This window comes from Rhinolophus hipposideros, assembly GCF_964194185.1.
Source record: "Rhinolophus hipposideros genome assembly, chromosome: 12".
Classification (NCBI taxonomy): Eukaryota; Metazoa; Chordata; class Mammalia; order Chiroptera; family Rhinolophidae; genus Rhinolophus; species Rhinolophus hipposideros.
The window spans coordinates 14,247,148-14,267,024 of record NC_138058.1 but is presented as its reverse complement, the minus strand read 5'-3'; the positions used below and the strand labels follow the sequence as shown (position 1 = coordinate 14,267,024).

General features: G+C 43.6%; 1 protein-coding gene and 1 pseudogene across 7 annotated transcripts in view; one reads left to right on the top strand and one right to left on the bottom strand.

Annotated features, from left to right (window-relative positions):
- Positions 1-3,813, bottom strand: part of REEP1 (receptor accessory protein 1) — a 122,652-nt gene extending 118,839 nt beyond the window's left edge. For 2 of the 6 annotated variants that reach the window (XM_081068339.1, XM_081068341.1), the window contains exon 1: positions 3,594-3,780. In XM_081068339.1, coding sequence (XP_080924465.1) covers positions 3,594-3,625 — 32 coding nt within the window. In that variant the 5' untranslated portion in view covers positions 3,626-3,780. Of the gene's footprint in view, positions 1-3,593 lie in introns of all 6 variants that reach the window. The other 4 variants (XM_081068342.1, XM_081068343.1, XM_081068340.1 and 1 more) reach the window with 4 other exon arrangements.
- On the top strand, positions 3,624-14,195 carry LOC308505765 (L-seryl-tRNA(Sec) kinase-like; annotated as a pseudogene). The gene is made up of 2 exons: positions 3,624-3,975; positions 13,388-14,195. The product of its transcript is annotated as an L-seryl-tRNA(Sec) kinase-like (transcript).
- Positions 14,196-19,877: the final 5,682 nt, after the last annotated feature.

The following is a 19,877-nucleotide window of genomic DNA, read 5'->3' as shown; positions in this document are numbered from 1 at the left end:
ACTCGCTTCTTCCCCATGCAGGGAGTTGGAGTTTTGGTCAACTAATCCCATCAGTAATGGGACGCTCTGAATCCAACATTCTGGGCCTTGGCCAAATTCTGTCCAGAGACAACAAGGCAACACCTGCTCCTTGGAACAAATGCTTTCCAGCAGAGCATTCACCCAAGAAGGTATGGAGAAACCTCTATGTGCCACTCCAGCACACACAGATATACTCTCCCCAGTTGAAATTCATTGCTGCCTGGGTTTTATGTTTTTTGTAAAGAAAACCAAGTATTTTAAAGGAGGCCCGCACGCCAGCCCTAAATGAGCGCCCATGTTCCATGTAGGTATCAACCAGGTTCTAACAAGGCCAGCCTTGCTACTGCACTCAGTAGCTCTTCCTTAATTATTTCTAGGCTGAGCGGACAGAGTTAGGAGGAAGACAGCTGGCAAGAAAGTGGCATCTCAAATTGGTCTTTACTATGAAGTTTTGCCCAAGGGGCACAAGTCTGTCCTGAGGGTCACTGACCTCCATCTCCTGAGGATAACACTGGCCAGCCTCCCTGCTTACCCCAAGACCTCTGATCTCCTTCAACACAACCAATCTTCACTGTGTGCTCTCAGGTACCAGGTACTTCAAAAAAGAGCCTTGAGAGGGGGCAAAGGGTTGGAGAAGTAAATAAGCCATGATCACTGCCTTAAAAACACTCACAGCCAGTGGTAACCCAGACACCCACAAGCTGGCTGTCCCTAGATACTGTCAGCTTTTCTTGAGGTCTCTGGTTAGAAGGAAGACACTCCTCAGATCAACCTCAGAATACAGTGATAGGCCTTCCTTAAATGTTCTTTGATGTGACAGAGACTTACAAAACCATGACAAGGTTGTTTACAGTAAGTGGGACTTGTGGACAAAAATCATAGGACGCTATACCAGAGGTCTTGGGAGCTTGACAGAGATCAATTTAGGATCACCTCAAGGCCAAGCAGAAGTGTAAAGGGTATTGGACCCAAAATCCAGAGGCTGTTTTCTTCACCTGCTCCCCTCGTGTCCTTGGGCAAAGCACATTTCCTCTACAGTTTTACAGATGAGAGGGGAGGACCTGAGCAGTGGTTTTTATTAGTAGTAAAACCCAGATATTTTGTAAATGATATTTTATCAAGAACCCCAACAATGAAAACAAACAAAAGGGGAGCTGCTTGTGCTGAATCAGGGCTGGGGAGTCCAGAGCTAGGTGGCCCTCAAGGAAGCCAGTTTGAAAACCACAGGAGTAGAGGAAGTCTGAGAGTCCCTTCCAGAACTCTTATACCCTCTCAGGTACCTGAGAGGACAGAAGAAGGAATCATCATTGATTTAATGCTCTTCATGGGGCTTGGCAATTTATGCATCATGTGTCATTGAAATCTCTGCAACAGTAACAGGAGGTAAACGAGCCTGTGAATTAAGCTCTCATGAATTGCAATTTTTTGGCAAGAGGCAGAACTGGGATTTGAACCGTTTTCTGACTCCAAACTTGCAAAGAGGTATGTGGAAATTTGGGCTGAGTTGATAATTTCCTTCAATTGTAAATATAAAACATATGCGCATATATGCATAGGGAAAAACATTTCTGAAAAACAGACCTCTCGAAATTGTCATTAGCTATCTCTGTGTGGTAATAAGGTGGATGGTTTTCAGTTTATTTACCTTTATTTTCTAATTTTTCTATAATGAACAGGTATTACATGAAACACATACTACTTATTAAATTGTTTTTAATAATTCCCAACTGACACTTCCACGTTAGGTTGCTATGGAGAACTAGGGATTGGGGGGACAGGAGGTATCTAAAACCTTTTGGAGTTGACAGTGGGAATAACAACCCCAAATCCCACAAACTCTCCTTCGAGAGAGTCCTGAGCTGACCTGAGGGGCAATTCTCATGGTCATTTAAGTTCTCTGAACTTCACTTCTGGGAAGTGTGGCTGTTTTACGAAGTCAAAGCAAGTCCCTGAGACCGCCCCCCCCCAAATACATGCCTCTCCTATCCAACCCCCCCCAAATGCCTTGTACAGTTAGGCGTGTGTGTATGAATAAAATTAAAAATGGTCACATGGCCCTAGACCAGAAGACCTCAATCCCCGGCCCCAGCCCCAGCACTATCTATAGAGAGTGGGTCCTCCAGCCAGACCAACAGGCCACCTTAAACCCTCTGGCCGCACCTGAGGGCCCCCTCCCCTCCCCTCCCTAGCAAATATGAAAATCACAGCACTACTTCAGGAAAGAAAATACCACCCTGAAGGCAAGACAGGCTTTGGTCAGGGATGAGGTGGGGCAAAGCGTGCCAGCTTCTTCCCTGTCTTATTCATGCCAGCTCTACCCTCAGAAATCTTCTAAATATTTAACATGCCACCTCGAGGTACAGCACAAACCCCCAGCAGTCAGCAACAGCTGTGGACAGGCCTGCACGGAATGGAAGACTTGGGAGCTGAGAGGCACACACACTCTGGCTTGGGCAGGAAAGACCCGAATGGTGGCCAGGAGACAACGCCGAGAACCACTTCAGAAGGCTGCCACTGACTGCTTCTTTGAAAAATCAGTCAAGAGCTGTAGGAGATGGGAGATGTTTCACAACACAGGGAGTGATGGTGCATGATCAACTGGAGTCCGGAGCCCCTCTTTCTCAGACAAAGAAAAAACCTGAGGCACACCTCTAGCCTCCATTCCCCGGACCAGTCGGAACCCCAGCTCGCCCGAACAGGTGTCGGAATCTGTCCCCACTCTGGCGAGAATGGTTAGGGAAAGAACTGGAACGACCACGACTATGTCCAAAGGGGAATAAATAAATCCACGAGGGAAGGAGCTCTTCAAATGTCTATTCAGCTCTGGAGTTCGACAGAGAAAAACGCCCCTGACACCCACCCCCAATGACTTCACCCGGGCCTCCCCCCAGATGGCTCTGTGCTCTCCTGCAAGGCCCGGGGGGGTGTCATTGCCACCATCCAGGTGGCTACCTGTCAATTGGAAATTTCCAGTGAATTCCAGGAGGTGGCTGCTCCTGTCTCTCCCTTAAACCCCCCGCCAAAGGAATCAGACCTGGGGGACTGGTCTTCACCGCCGTCAGTGTGAGAAACCTAAAAAGGAGTGTGTTTTCAACCCCACTGGGCGCCCCGCCTCCACCTCTCCACCCTCCTCCGCGCTGACCCCTCCGGGCAGCGCCGCAGGCTCGTCCGAGCTCTGCCAGTCCTTTCCGCCTGACAAAAGCGGCGGCCGGCGGGGCGCGGTGACAGGCGACCCCAGCCAGCCTGTCTCCCAAAGGAGAGAGTCGCTTGTCACCGTGGCGCGCCCATTCGTGGCCTCCGCACATGCCACCCACCCGGGGAACAAAGCGCAGGGTGCGGCAGACGAGCCCCCGGGAGGCCCCGCCCGCCGGCCCCCCGACCCCCGGCCCGGCCCCGGGGCAGCAGCCGCGTCCCGCGCCGCCCGCTCGCCGGCGACCTCAGCAGCTACTGTACCTGCTAAAATTAGAGGCCGCCGGGTATTAATAGCCGCAGCGCCGGGGGGCGGGCGCGGCCCCGGGGCCGGGGGCGGAGAAGGACGGGGAGGAAGGGACGCGGGGAAGAAGGCCACTTACACCACCAGCCTGGAGATGATCCATGACACCATGGCGGGCGGGCGGCGCTGCCCGTGCGGCCGGGAGGCTGCGGGCGGCGGGGCGGCGGGGCGGCTGCAGCGCTCCAGGGACGTCCGTTCGCGCACGGCCGCCGCCGCCAGACTGAGCGCACCCGCCGCGGTGCCGGGCGCTCGCGCGTTGGCGCAGTCGCCGCACGTTGCGGCGGCGGCGGGGGCGGCGGCTGCCCCAGCCCCCGGGACTCGGTGGGCCCGCGGCGATTGGGCGGCGGGCGGGTCGGGCACCGGGAGGACCCGCCCTGCGCGGCTCGCCCCCCCCCCGCCCCTGAAGTCGGGCGGTTCCTCCGCGCTCACCGAGGCACCGGCTGCTCAAGTGGAACCTTGTGGTGGCCCAGCTGGCAGGGCCGAGACCCGATGTCGCCCCACCCTCATGTTATGGTGGGGAAACTGAGGCCTGGACCTGGACCTGGGGAATCTGTCTACCTGTCCGGGTTGAGATTCAGTCATCCCTCACCCAGATACAGCGCTGGCCTTGTAAGGGACTTAACCTGTGCCCAGACCTGATCCCTCCAATCTGTCCCCCACACGGCTGTAATCGCGTAAGAAACAAGTCTGGGCATGTGTCTCCCCTAATGAAAATGTCAAAGCGTCCCTACATAATCTGGTCCCTGCCTACAAACTCATTGCCACCACCATTCTTCAAATATCTCTCTTGCTCCTTTCACTTCAGGCATTTGGGACTTACATATGTGCTGTTCCCTGTTCTCTGTTCATGCTATACCCCATGCCTCAACTTTTTCAAGTCTCAGATAAAAGGGTACTTCCTAAGGAAGGCCTTTCATAAGAGGTTGCTCCAGCATTTGGGTGTGAAATTGGCTCAGGGGTACAATCTGGCCAGAAGGAAACTAGAAGCTGCCATTGCATAGCAGCAGTGTCCTGCTGAGCCATTGTAGAACCTTAGGCTAAAGGAAAACTTTGCATCCTATACACACGTTTGTTTAACGTATTTATTTTTAATATATTACATTTTTTAAATCTTGATCACTGCATTTTACGGCACTCCCTTAAGTTTTGCCCCTGAGCAAATGCCTGACTCTCCTCACCTTAGTCCTGGCCCTTATTATGTTAAGTCCTTGGATGTTATTCCCTTATGCTTGGAAAATCTTTGTCCCCTGCTTCTCGACTCTGCTGCTGCCTTCCTCAACTCCCTCTGTGGTGCTCTCTCAGAGCACTATTCTCCTTTGCTGATGTTCATGTCATTTCATGTCATGTATAATACAGTGTCAGATGTGAGAGACACAGGACATAGCTAACTCAAAGCGTTCTTTGAAGGAACCCTGCCCAAGACAGTTTCCCAGCAGAGGCAAGAAGACCTCAGACCTTGACAAAACGGGGCTGGAAATGTATCAGTAGAGTGTGCCTCAGTGTGTGTGTGTGTGTGTGTGTGTGTGTGTGTGTGTGTGTGTGTGTGTGTGTGTGTGTGTGAGAGAGAGAGAGAGAGAGAGAGAGAGAGAGAGAGAGACAGAGAGAGACAGAGAGACAGAGAGACAGAGAGACAGAGAGAGGCAGAAGAAAGACCTTGCCCACAATAAGGGGACTACAGATGAGACAATCTCTATGATCAGGAGTCTCCAAAGAACTCATAAAACACCTTCAAAATGCCGTCTTGACCTGGTTTTGAGGCCCGGGCTAGAGGCAGGTCAATTCCTCTTCTTAGGCAGTCAGTTAAGTCCATTCCCCTAACCACTCCTCTTATCAGGCTCTCAAATCCAGTCCACTAGGGCAGTTCACACCTGCCCTAATCAGCCAGGTCCAGGTACCAGACAACCAAGGACAGACCACAAGCCCTAGAGTCCACTGCAGTCACTCAGATTAGCCAATCCTAAGCCTGCTTGTCCCGTCTTGCCCTTTCCTTCCTGCAGAAACCACAGTTACCCTCTCTCCTTCTGCCTTGTAACCCACCTCAGTGTTTACCCCAAATGGCCTGCATGGCAGGCAGTGTTCTGTCCAGGGAACTGTAAGTGTAACAAAACTGTAAAACTTTCCGGTTTCTCTCTCTTGACCTGTGCCTAGCCTCACCATACCTTACCTAAGGTAAAATGGTTAAAATCATATCCCACTGGAGAAGCTTGTAATACCTACCAGGCAGATCAGGATATTACCAAACAAATAGTACCTTCCAGAGACCTCCCCTCCTCCCTCCCGTCCCCCACTCCTGGAGAGGTCAGAAAATGCTGTTAACACTCTAGCGGAATGGAATACTGTGGTTCAAAGAGGTCTTCTTGGTGGAAAAATAGAGGAGAAGCTCTCCACATGCTGTTTCTTTCCTGCAGCATGTCTCCTGTTCCTATAAATGGGATTCTCAGGTTTGACTCTTGCACAGAACTAGACATTTTAATCAATGAAATGAAACTATTCAAGGGATTAAAATGTCTGGAGGTCTTTCTATTATCTGAAGAGGACCAGGAAACTAGTGGGACCAACCCCAGATGTCCCTCAGGGTTTGGAAAAAAATGTATTCCACTGAGCAAACTTCAAAGGTCAGAGGAGGGGAAAGAATGGAGAAAGAAGAAACTTGCTTTTTTATTTCATTTTATCTCTTTCAGTGTAACTGTTACACATATTATATTTCTCCATCCTAGACCCCCTCCAGTTTGTTCTTGACCCTGGAAAACATAGATACATGAATCCCTTTTAGACAATGGGATTCTTATAGCCCTATCAGTTGGTTCATTTTAAGTTCTTTTTCACCTAAACTGCTATTATAGTGGATGCTTATTATCTGGTTTTGCCCTGCACCCATTCCCCTTCCTTCTGGGAAGTCGTCTCCATTTTGCATTGGGGAATGATACTTCCCACACTCCGATCTTAGAAAGTGTCATCTTCTCACCACCTTGATTTTCTTTACTACCTCGATTGGTTAATGAGTGATCACTGGACATAAACTGGGCCAAAATTTTCCCCTAGGATTTTTTAAGTTGAAAATAAGAAAAAGAGACTTCCAATTTCATCCATAAAGAATTAGCTGCCATGGGAATTGTCCCCCCACCTCTATCCCCCGCTCTCGCCCCTTATCAACAACTAGAAAAACAGAAAAAAATATTATAAATCCAGCAACTGTTTTCAAACATTGACCAATAGGCCGAATGGGGTTGTGATAGCTATGAAAAGGGAAACAAACGATGTTAGGCCTACAATTGCTCCCGATACTCTCTCAAAGTTTCCAGGTATCACTGTAGGAGGGGGAAACCAAACAAAGCAATCTTACAGAGTTGAGGAGACAGAGATCAGAACTCAGGAAAACTGAAGCAGCTAGAATTTTGGAGCAGAATATCAGAGAGGAAGGGAGAGACAGAGACAGAGAGAGAGAGAGAGAGAGAGAGAGAGAGAGAGAGCTCCAGAGATCTGCAGAGGGAGCCCCTAAAGTCTTTAGTTGAATACTGTTCAGAGCACACATGGGTGAAATTCCAGGAGGTCAGGGAGAGAACCACCACAAAGCAGTATGCCAAATATATCCTGGAGTTCACACAGGCCTGGGAATATTTTGTCTTCACATAAGCCAAAACAGAGAGACCTCTTAATATATGAAGCATTGGACAGAGTCCTCAAAAGCAGGCTTAGTGTTGGGACAAAATTAGTTATAGACTAAAAACTGATCTGGGCCTGCCTTAACACAGCTTAAAAGCAAGACTCAAAAGGATTAAACTTACCTAAGTAACTTAACTGTGATCGAGGGGGAAATAAACAGATCAACATTATTTAAAGAAAAACAACAAAATCCAATACTCAATAAAGTAAAATTTACAATGTCCAACATGCAAACAAAAATTATCAGGCATGAAAAGAAAATGACTCATAAGCAGGGAAAAGTCAATCAATAGAAGCAGACCAAGAAATGAAAGAAATAATGGAATTAGCAGACAAAGACTTTAAAATATACAATAATTGAACAGACATTTCACCAAAAATAGACAAATACAAAAAAAAAAAGAAGAAAGAAAATGATACATATAAAGGTGTTCAACATTACTGAGAAATACAACTTTAAATGACAATGATACTACTACACATCTATAAGAATGGCTAAAATTAGAAAGACTGACCATACCCAGTTCTGACAAGGATGTTGAGCAACTGGAACTCTCATACACTGCTGGAGGGCATGTAGAATGGTACGATCATCTTGGAAAAGTGGTTTGGCAGCTAAATATATACTTACATGTGATTTAGTAATTCCACTGTTTAGATATTCAGCCAAGAGAAATGAATACACATGTCCATATAAAGACTTGTTCATATCAGCTTTATTTATAATGGCCAAAAACTGAAAGAAAAAAAAATGTTCATCAAGTGGTGAATGGGTAACCAAATTGTGATAAAATAGCTCCCCCTTATCCAAGGTTTCATTTTACAGAGCTTCAGTTACCTGCAGTCAACGTTAGTCCAAAAATATTAAATGGAAAATTCCAGAAATAAATAATTTATAAGTTTTAAATTGTGTGCCATCCTGAGTAGCATAATGAATCTCCAGCTGACCCACTTCATCCCATCAGGGTCATGACTCATACCTTTGTCCAGCATATCCAGGCATCTACACTACCCACCCATTAGCCACTTAGTAGCCACCTCAGTTATCAGATTGACTGTCCTAGTATCACAATGCTTGTGTTCAACTAACCCTAATTATACTTAATAATGGCCATAAAGTGCAAGAGTAGTGATGCTGGCAATTTGGATACGTCAAAGAGAAGTCATCAAGTGTTTCCTTTAAGTGAAAAGTTATGTATGTATAGAGAAAAAAATTATATAGAGAGTTCAGTACTATCCATGGTTTTAGGCATCCACTGGGGGCTTTGAAATGTATCCCCTGAGGATAAGGGAGTACAACAGCATATCCATTCAATGGAATATTACACAGCAATAAAAAGGAACAAATTACTGATAATTGCAACAAAAAGAGTAAATCTCAAAAGCATTATGCTAAGTGTAAGAACCCAGATACAAAACACTTATACTGTATAATTCCATTTACATGAAATTCTAGACATGACAAAATGTTTTGCTTTACAAATTCTAGCTGCTTCATAGTGATAGAAAGTGTTTCCCAGATTCAAGGAATGGGAGAAGAGAAATGACTGCAAAAAGGTATGAGGGAACTTTTTGGATGAGAGAAAAATTCCATATCCTGATAGTGATGGTAATTACCAACCATATACATTTGTCAAAACTCACAAAACATTATACTTAAAATTGGGGAATTTTGTTGAATGTAAATTATACTTCAGTAAAGCTAATTTTAAAAATTAGAAAAAATTTTTATAATGTGCTATGTGAAGCATAGTAGTTCTGGGTAACTATGTTTTTTTATGTCTTTTTCTTATTGATTAATTTTTTTGCATATTAAGAAAATAAGAGCTTTGGGTCAAGATAGCAAAGTAAACACTGGCTTGTCTCCTCTCATGAACACCTCAGAATTATGACTAAACTGCAGAACAACCATCACTGAGAATCTCATGGAGTATCGCTGAACAGAAGTCCTTTAACTAAGGATATACAGAAGAAGTATGTCAAGACTGGTAGGAGGGGCAGAGAGGCCACACGGGCTGGTCACACATCTACATGCAGTGATTAAAAAATAGGAAGGCGGGTGGCTCAGACGGGAAGAGCTCCATGCTCCTAACGCCGAAGGATGCCTATTTGATTCCCACGAGGACAAGTGGGCTCTAAACCACAAGGTTGCTGGTTCAGCTCCTCGAGTCCCACAAAGGATGGTGGTCAGCACCCACTGCAACTAAGATTGAACACGGCACCCTGAGTTGAGCTGCTGCTGAGCTCCCGGATGGCTCAGTTGGTTAGAGCGCAGGCTCTCAACCACAAGGTTGCAGGTTTCATTCCCACAAGGGATGGTGGGCTGCGCCCCCTGCAACTAACAATGGTAACTGTACCTGGAGCTAAGCTGTGCCCTCTACAACTAAGAATGAAAGGACAACAACTTGACTTGGAAAAAGTCCTAGAAGTACACACTGTTCCCCAGTAAAGTCCTGTTCCCCTTCCCCAATAAAATCTTTTTAAAAAACATCAAAAAGCAAAGAGCTCCAAAGCTTAAAAAAAAAAAAAATAGGAAGGCTATCTTGGCTGTGGAGTTACCCCTCAAGGAGCGAGGGGTTACAGCCCCAGACCAGGCTCCCCAGTCCAAGACTCCAGAACACTTGCACCTCGAACTTGCAGGGAGGGTCTGAATTGCCTGGCTTCATGGCAAGGGCTGGAGGGGCAGCTTTGTTCCAGACAGAAGTGCTGGCAGAATCCATTGTTCCTTTGTTGAGCCCTCCCCCCACACAGCCTGCACACACAGGTGAGTGCCATATCTGAATTTCCATCATCGTGGCTAACAGTGTTTGCCTGGCCCTGGTGATTCCCTGAGATCATAACCCACTCAACTTGTGGGTCCACCCAAGCTGCTTCCAATGGTTTTTCCAAATAAACGGCCTGTCTTGGCTTATGGCACAGACTTTCCTAAAATCTCTCAAAGGTTCACAAAACCCAAATAAGCAGCATCTGGCCTCAGCATGCCCCATACCTTTTGCTATGCAGCCCCAAGCCTGACACTAGTGGCAGCTAGCCTCAGTTCATAGTTTCGCCTCTCCCGGGCACCTCCACACCCAGCACAAATGGCAACCATCTGCAAATCACTTTGTAGCTCATACCAAGTGGCCCTGGGCTGGGCACAGGCAGCAGCTGAAATTAGCCTGCACCAAAGCGTCCTAAGAGGCCAACTTCAGACCACACCGGAGCACCACTTAACCACCTCCACAAACAACACATGCAAAGGCACACTCAGCAGGCATCACAGCCCTGCTAAAGTAAATCATGCTCTGTAGTGTTAGTCCATGCACGACAACTCCACTGCTGTAGTCATGACCAATCCTCACAGTTAGTCAGCCTGAAGGTCAATCTCTCCCATTGACATGCAAACAGCAATCAAGGTTTAACTATAACAAGAGGGCTCACACAACCTGCACAAGGGACCACCCAGCTCAGGTGACCAAGGAGACTGGAACATTGAGCCCCACAGGACACCTACTACATAAGGCCACTCTACCAAGATCAGGAGACATAGTAGCTCTACCTAATACATAAAATAAATAAATAAATAAATAAATAAATAAATAAATAAATAAATAAATAAATAAATCCAACAGGGAGGCAGCCAAACTAAGGAAACAAAGAAACATTTCCCAAACGAAAGATCAGAATAACTTCAGAAAAAGAACTGAACTAAAATGGAGACAAGCTATCTACCAGATGCAGAGTTCAAAACACTTGTTATAAGAATGCTCAATGATCTCAGTGAGAACTTCAGCAAATAGATGGGAAAAATAAAAATGGAGATAGAAAAACATAAAAAAGAACCAGTCAGAAATGAAAAAATACATTAGAGGGAATCAACAGTAGATTAGATGAATTGGAGATGGAATCAGTGATTTGGAAGACAAGGTAGCACAGAACACCCAATCAGAACAGCAAAAAGAAAAAAGAATCTGCCCAAAATGAGAATACTTTAAGAGGCCTCTGGGACAACATGAAGTGTAACAACATTCACATCATAAGGGTACCAGAAGGAGAAAATAAAGAGCAAGGAATTATTTCACTATTTAAGAATTAATGACAGAAAACTTCCCTAAACTAGTGAAGGAAATAGACATACAAGCTCAGGAAGCACAGAGGGTCCCAAACAAGATGAACCCAAAGACATCCACACCAAGAAATATCATAATTAAAATGCCAAAATTTAAAGACAAAGGGAATCTTAAAAACAGCAAGAGAAAACAAGTTAGGTATGTACAATGGAGTTCCCATAAGACCGTCAGCTGATTTCTCAACAGAAACTTTGCAGGCCAGAAGGGATTGGCAGGAAATATTCAGTGATGAAAAGCAGGTACCTACAACCAAGATTACTCTACCCAGCAAAGCTATCATTTAGAATCAAAGGACAGATAAAGAGCTTCCCAGACAAGAAGAAGCTAAATGAGTTTGTCACCACCAAACCAGTACTACAAGAAATATTAAAGGGACTTATTTTAAAAGAAGTATAAGAAGAACAGGATAAAAAATATGAATAAAATACCAATAACTACATACCTGTCAATAATTATTTTTAATGTAAATGGATTAAATGCTCCAATAAAAAGATAGGTGGCTGAATGAATAAGAAAACAAGACTCTTACATATGCTGCCTACAAAAGATTCACTTCAGATCGAAAGACACACACAGAGTGAAAGTAATGGGATGGGAAAAGATATTTCGGGAGAATGGAAACAACAACAAAAAGCTGCGGTAACAATACTTATATCAGACAAAATAGATTTTAAAACAAAGGTTATAACAAGGCTAAACAGGGCTAAAACAAGGCTATAACAAGGCTATAACAAGGACCTGGTAATCCCACTTCTGGGTATTTATCTGAAGAAACCCAACACTGCTACTTCAAGGGGACGTGTGCAGCCATATGTACACTGCAGCATTGTTTACAATGGTCAAGATGTGGAGGCAACCTGGGTGTCCATTGACCGATGAATGGATAAAGAGGTGGTATGGAATATTTCTCAGCCATGGAAGGGAATTCATTCTTGCCATCTGTGGCAGCATGGATGGACTTGGAGGGTATTGTGCTGAATGGAGTATGTTAGACATAGAAAGATAGATGCAATGCAATTTTGCTTATATGTGGAATCTAAAGAACAAAATGAACAAATAAAACAAAAATAAACTCATAGATACAGAGAATATTCTGATGGTTGCCACATGGGAGGGAGTTTGGAGTGGGTAGGTGAGAAAGGTGAAGGGATTAAGAAGTAGATTAAGAAGTACAAATTGGTAGCTACAAATTAGCCATGAGGATGTAAAGTAAATCATAGTGAATACAGTCAATGATATGGTAATAACTATGTATAGTGCCAGGTGGGTACTAGACTAGTCAGGACGATTACTTCTTAAATTATATAAATGTCTAACCACCACGCTGTACACCTGAAATTAATATAAAATAATATTAAATATCAAATGTAATTTAAAAATTTTTAAAGGAGGGAAAAAGGTGAAGGGGAATAAAAGGTTCAAATTTCCAGGCATAAAACAAATAAGTCATGGGGGTATAATGTACAGTATAGGGAATATAGTCAATAATGTGATAGTGTGGTAAGGTGTCCGATTGTTGCTGGACTTATCATGGTGATCACTTCTTTAGGTATACAAATGTTGAATAACTATGGTATACACCTGAAATTAATGTTGTATGTTAGCTATATTTTAATAAAAATCTTTTAAAATTGTGAAAAATAAAATGGCAGTAACTACATATCTATCAACAATTACTTTCAATGTAAATGGATTAAATGCTCCAATCCAAAGAAATAGGGTGGCTGAATGGAGACTAAAAGAAGACCCATTCATATGCTGCCACAGGAGACTCACTTCAGATGAAAAGGTACGTATAGACTAAAAGTAACAGGGATGGGAAAAGACATTTCATGCAAATAAGAATAACAACAACAAAAAGCTGGGGTAGCAATGTTTATATCTGACAAAATAGACGTTAAAACAAAGGCTGTAACAAGAGATAAAGAAGGATCCCGTAATCCCACTGTGGGAATTTATCTGAAGAAACACAAAATACTCCAGAGACAATGTTCCCAGCCTCCTTAGGTCTCCCGGGGCACAATGAACAGTAAGGACACCAGCGAAGCCAACTGGTAGTTGCGGAAGCTAGGACCCTGTGTCCTCTGTGGTCTGCCCGCAGCAGGAAAATCATCCTTTGAGCAGACCCTTGCTCAGGACTCTGGCAGTAGCAGGGCTGGACCATCAGCATCATACATAGCTTACAATGACGTCATGCGGGATGTGTTCCTCAAGGAGGCGAACGCATGGTCATTGCTACCCCAATGGAAATTGCTTTATCAGGAACTGTTGAAGTACTTAGAATGGCTGTCATTAACACTTGTCAGATGGCTGCCCCACCCAACAGGACTGAAACCATGTGGGAAGATATTATAACCTGCTTAAAGGATCAAGATCTCATCTTGTGTAGCTCTGAGGCCCATTCTTGCTACCTCTTAATGAAGACTGCTGTTTCTAGACCTTTGTTTTTGATTTTGGATGACAACTTCTATTATCAAAGTGTGAGACGTGAAGTCTACCAACTAGCTGGGAAATATCACTAGGCTTTTGCCAACACTTTTTAGATTGTTTTCTCAAGACATGTTGATAAAGGAATGGCCAGAGACCACAGGCACTGCCAGCCAACACCATGCATTTAATGGGAAGATCGAAGAGCCCAACCCTGGGTAAAACGCTTGGGAACACAGCAGTCACACGATTCAGAGTTCCATGTGTTCTTCTGAAGTCAGACCAAATTTGACTGATTTATTGCTTACGGCTTTGGAAAATCCAGGAAAATATGTTGATGGCAATGTGGAACAAAAAAAACCCACAGAATTATTTGTTCAACTAACATTGTTCAGGAAACTGATCAGACATTCCAAAGAATTGTTCCTCAGACAATGAAGGGAGGAGCGAAAGCTGAGCAAATTCTGCTGGGTCCCCAGTAGATCTCAGTTCCTATCAGGTTCTCATTGTTACCCTAAGGTGATTCTAGGGTTCACACTTCCATATTTTTCATGCATCATGATGCTAAGCACTTCCAACTCTTCATCTGGAAATGAACAAGAATATAAAGTGATCTGATCCACAGCTTGAGAAAAAACTTACTGTATTAGTTCATTATGAACCATATAAGTAATAATTTTTTACTGTATACAAATGTTTGTCTTAAACATTGGGATTGATATGGAAACTCATGACAGATACAGATACACCTAAGATTGTTTACCATGAATATAAAACTTAAGTTTTAGGGCCTCTAATTTGCATGGGTCTCTTTTAAGGACCTGTTCAGGACCCTAGCAATACAGTCACATGATTATATGTCTTCATAAAATGTGCAAAAGTAAAACATTTTAGTTAAAATCTTTTTTTCTTTTTTTTTTAAATTTATTTGGGTGACAATTGTTAATGAAAAGTTAAAATCTTTTAAGGCGGCTGTTTTCCCTATTCTACTCTCAACCACACTTCTTTCTGTGTTGAATGTTATTCAAGTGACCAAATACATTTTGGGGAGCTGGCTAAGGTAAAATTGAATTGGGAATACATTTTGTTAGGGTTTAGAGAGAGATATTTATTGAGTTGCTATCATTTCCAAGTCTGGTTAAGTTGTGGCTACTTACCACTAGAGGAATGGCTTCCAAGAATACTTCTATTACCCACTATGCCAGCTTCCTGACACAAAGGTTCAGAGGAAAGACTGCATTATGGTATGAATTTGTCTTGCAGCCTTGGCCCTGGAAATGTTCGGAGAGGGGAAGAGAAACAAACTTAGAAATGTACAGAGTCATGATCTAATTTATGACTATCCTTCCAATTATTGAGTATATAAAACTTGAAGCGGAGTGCTCAGTTCTCATTGGTTCCTAGTCAAAGCCATTCTTTCAGGAATATACTCAGTACCATAATATATACAATTATACATAAATGCACTACATCTATTACTTTTTTGATGGGCATGATGTAACACAGAATGTGTCAAGTTTCTTGTGTTTATAGAGAATAAACCTGTAGCAGTATTAGGAAGAGCAAGTAAGTCTGTGTGAAATTGCATGTTACACTAGTATGATTTGCAACAGTAAATAAGAAACATTTTAATCAACCATGCTAGGATAAATACTGAATTATATATCTATCCTCTCCATAGAAAATGCTAATACAAATTTTTTTGTGTCAAATGAAGAGATGATGAAATATGCAACCAGAAAAGGTAGGAAAATATTATAAAGGAGTATTAGACAATTAATTAAAATACATTATTTTCACTGGCTTTAGTGACATTTGTGATTCTCTTCAGCTTTTTAAAATTTGTAATTTGTTATGATTGCTTTTCTCATTCTAAAATATGTTCACATTCATAGTTAATTTTGCACTCATAGTTTTGAGGACCCTGCTCCCAAATTCTTTACATTTCAGGCCTTATTAACCTGAATATGCATATTTTATTACATTTAATTTGCATTCCCTACACAGGTCAGTGAGATTGAATTTCATGTGTTAATTAACCACTTATGTTTCTTCTTTTGAGAATTGCCTTTTCTTATTCCATATCATTTTTCTATTGGAGTGTTTTGTCATTTTCTTATTGGTTTGCAAGTGCTCTTTGTATACAGATACAGACCTCTTATCTGTTATGTATGTTAGAGAACTCTGCCATTTGCCTTTTAAATTTGTTTATGGTATTTTTGACATGAAATTTTAAATACATATATATTCATTTACATTTTATCCTAATCAAAAATTAATCTTTATTTATAATACAGAAACTTGACATTTATTTCCATTTTGTATTTTTTATTTGGGACAAGTATTCCAGTCTTGTCAAATTATTTTTAATCCTGTTATCGGTGGTATTAACTGTTATACCCAGTGTGCCTTTCAGATTGTTTTCAGCTGCTAGTAGAACACCCAACCAAACACAGGAGTTCATTTTTCTCACATAACAAGTACAGCAGAGGTTGTGGGTTTAACAGCTCAATGATATCTGGGTCAGCTTCTTGGCAATACATTTGGCCTTTCTCTCATGGCTTGGAGAGGCTGCAGCAGCATCAGACAGTATGTCCTCGCACAATTATGTCCAAAGGCAGGCAGGAAAGAGCAAGGGTCTCTGGAATTTTCAACAAGGAGGAAATACTTCCCACGAGCTCCGCCACAGACTTCCCCTTACATTTCAGGAGCCAGAACAGGGTCAGAATGGTCACTCCAACCCATTTCTGGCAAAGGGAAATGAATATACTCTGACTGGCTTGACACATTGATGATTTTTTTTCTCAGAGGATGGGCCATCTTCCCTGAGCACATTGCTGTCTGATATTGAACAAAATTGGGGTTATGATAGTAAGAAGAAATGGGTGAATGGTAGTGGATAGGCCTCCAGAAGTGTCTTATCTACAAAACTGATAAGATTGTTGTATTAGTTTGCTTGGCCTGCCGTAACAAATTGCCACAAACGACGTGGCTTAAAACAACAGAAATTAACTCATAGTTTTGGAGGTTAGAAGTCTGAAACCAAGGTGTTTGCAATGCCAGGCACCTTCTGAAGATTCCAGGGAAGAATCCTTCCTTGCCTCTTCCTAGCTTCTGATGTTTGCCAATAATCCTTGGTATTCCTTGGCTTGCAGTAGCATCATTCCAATTTCTTCCTCTGTTTTCATGTGGCTCTCTTCCCTTGGTGTTTATCTGTGTGTCTTCACATGGCCTTTTATAAAAAACACCAGTAATTGACTTTAGAGCCTACCCTAATCCAGTGTGACCTCATTTTAACTAATTATATCTGCAAAGACCCTGTTTCCAAATAAAGTCACATTCATAGGAACCAGGGGTTAGGACTTCAAGGTATCTTATTGGAGGACACAATTCAACCCTCAACAATCATCATCTATGCCTATATCCAAATCTCTGATGCAAGGCTGACAAAACAAACCTTCAGAAAAAATCGGGCTAGCAGGGGAAGAAGGAAGGGAGCGGAGTGGAGACGCAGCCCGCATCTGTGGCTGTGGGGACGTGGCCCGCACCTTCGGCTGTGGAGATGCGGCCCACATCTGCAGCGGTGGGAAAGCAGCCCACATCTGCGGCTGTGGAAATGCGGCCGGCACCTTCAGCTGCAGAGACTCAGGGGATCCCAGGATGGAACAGAGAACACAAAAGCCAGGAGGTGGGCTCTTTCCCTGCGTCCCACAGTTGATCTCTCCCACAGGGGGAGGGGGGACAGCTAGGTGGCACCTAGGGCAGACAAAGAACACAAACTCCATACTTGGGCCCCTCCCCCACCACTCTACCAATCCTACCCCAGCCCTTCCAGAGACTTAAACTGGCCCCTGAATTGAGGAGTAGTGTCAGATTACAGAGGAACCATAGTGCTCAGGCTCTGGGAAGACTGACGGGCAGCTCTGACCCAAGGAAGAGGCTGGGAAGAGTGTGATTTTGGCTGGGCTAGGAGAGAAGAGACTCCTCCACCCCAGCCACCACCTTTTCTGGCCTGCAGGAAGAGTGTGACACAGCTGGGCTGGGAGAGAGAAGACCCCTCCATCCCCAGGCCCACCCTTTCTGGCCTGCCTAGGGTGGGGCAAGTGCAACTGCTGAGGCACTCCCAGGGATCAGCAGTAAGCAGCAGACGCAGCTCCGGGCTTTCAGCAGCTTAGAAATCTCCCACCCGCCACACACACACACACACACCCACCCACCCACACAAACACACACACAAACACGGAAGAAGTGCCGTAAGACTCAGGAGAACAGGACTGGTGGTGCTACTCTCAGTGTGCATATGTGCAGGCAAGGGCAGAATCTGCACTGACTTTGTAAAAACTATCATCCAGACCCCCCAGCCCCACGCATCTAAATCTACAGTCCCAAAGTCACTCTGGGCACTAGGTGACCAGCTCTGCCTTGCACAATAGGCAGGGGACTCTTTGGTAAAGCAGAGGACAACCTGGAGATTACTTAGTGGGCTTAAGCCAAGACTGGCTCTACTTTTTGTTTTGCTTTGTTTTGTTTTGTTTTGTCTTTATGTCTTTGATATATTTGCCTGTGTTGAGTGGGTTGTCGGTTGTTTTTACATGTGAATGTATTTGATTTTTTCTTTGTTGTTGTTGTTGTTGTTGTGCTTGGTGATTTGCTTTGTTCTGAAATTGCCCTACCAGGACCCAGCTTAAGAGGCACAAGATTCAACATATCCAGAGGCCAACTCCAGACCAAACCAGAGTACTACTGGGTTTGACCTACAAGTCACACACCCAGAGGGAATTCTCTACAGGCACAAGAGCCCATAGAGGCCAAACCACATTTAAGGGGTCAACCCTCATGCAGCAGAACACCCTGAGGGGGGCAGAGCCAAGTCTCACAACAAGTCAGCCTAGGAGTTAACCCCACTCACTCACAAGCGAAAAGCAATTAAAGATCTTCTTTAACAGGACAATATACGCAACACAAGAGTGACCTTTGGAGCATACGCAGAGGAGAAGAACGAAATAGTCCAAGTCAAATATAAAGGACACAAACTACATAAGATAACCCAGCAAGAACTAAGAACTCTAGGGGATCTACCTAATACATCAGAGCAAACACAGAGAGTCAGCCAGAATGGGGAAACAAAAAAACATGTCCCAAAGAAAAGAACAGAAAAAACCTCCAGAAGTGGAACCAAATGAAACAGAGGTAACCAACCTATCAGAGACAGAGTTCAGAACACTGGTGATAAGAATGTTTAAGGAGCTTAGAGACGACATAAAGAAGGATGTAGAAATCATAACAAACAACCAGCTAGAACTAAAGAACACAATTACCGAAATTAAGTGCTCACTTGAAGGAATTACCAGCAGGTTAGATGAAGCAGAGAATCGCATCAGCGACTTAGAAGACAAGTTAGCAGAGATCACCCAAACAGAACAACAGAAAGAAAAAAGAATAAAAAGCAATGAAGATGGTTTAAGAGACCTCTGGGATAACATCAAGCACAACAACATGCCCATCATAGGAATACCAGAAGGTGAAGAGAGGAAGTAAGGGATTGAGAACATATTTGAAGTATAATGTCCGAAAACTTCCCTAACCTGATGAAGGAAACCAACATACAAGCCCAGGAAGTGCAGAGAGTTCCAACCAGGATAAACCCAAACAGGTCCACACCAAGACACATTATAGTTAAAATGGCAAAGCTTGAAAACAAAGAGAGAATCCTAAAAGCAGCAAGAGAAAGACAGAGGGTTACATACAAGGGAACTCCAATAAGACTATCAAATGACTTTTCTACAGAAACATTGAAGGCCAGGAGGGAGTGGCAGGAGATACTCAAAGTGATGGAAAACAAAGGCCTACAACCTAGATTACTTTATCCAGCAAGGCTATCATTTAAAGTTAATGGAGAGGTAAAGAACTTCCCAGAAAAGAATAAGCTAAAGGAATTTATCATCACCAAGCCAGCATTGCAAGAAATACTAAAAGGACTTCTGTAAACAAAAGAAAGATGAAAACAATCTAACTACAAATTTAAAAATGGCAATAACTATGTACCTATCAATAATCACTTTAAATGTAAATGGATTAAATGCTCCAATCAAGAGACATAGGGTGGCTGAGTGGATAAGAAAGCAAGACCCTTGTATATGCTGTATATAAGAGACTCACCTCAG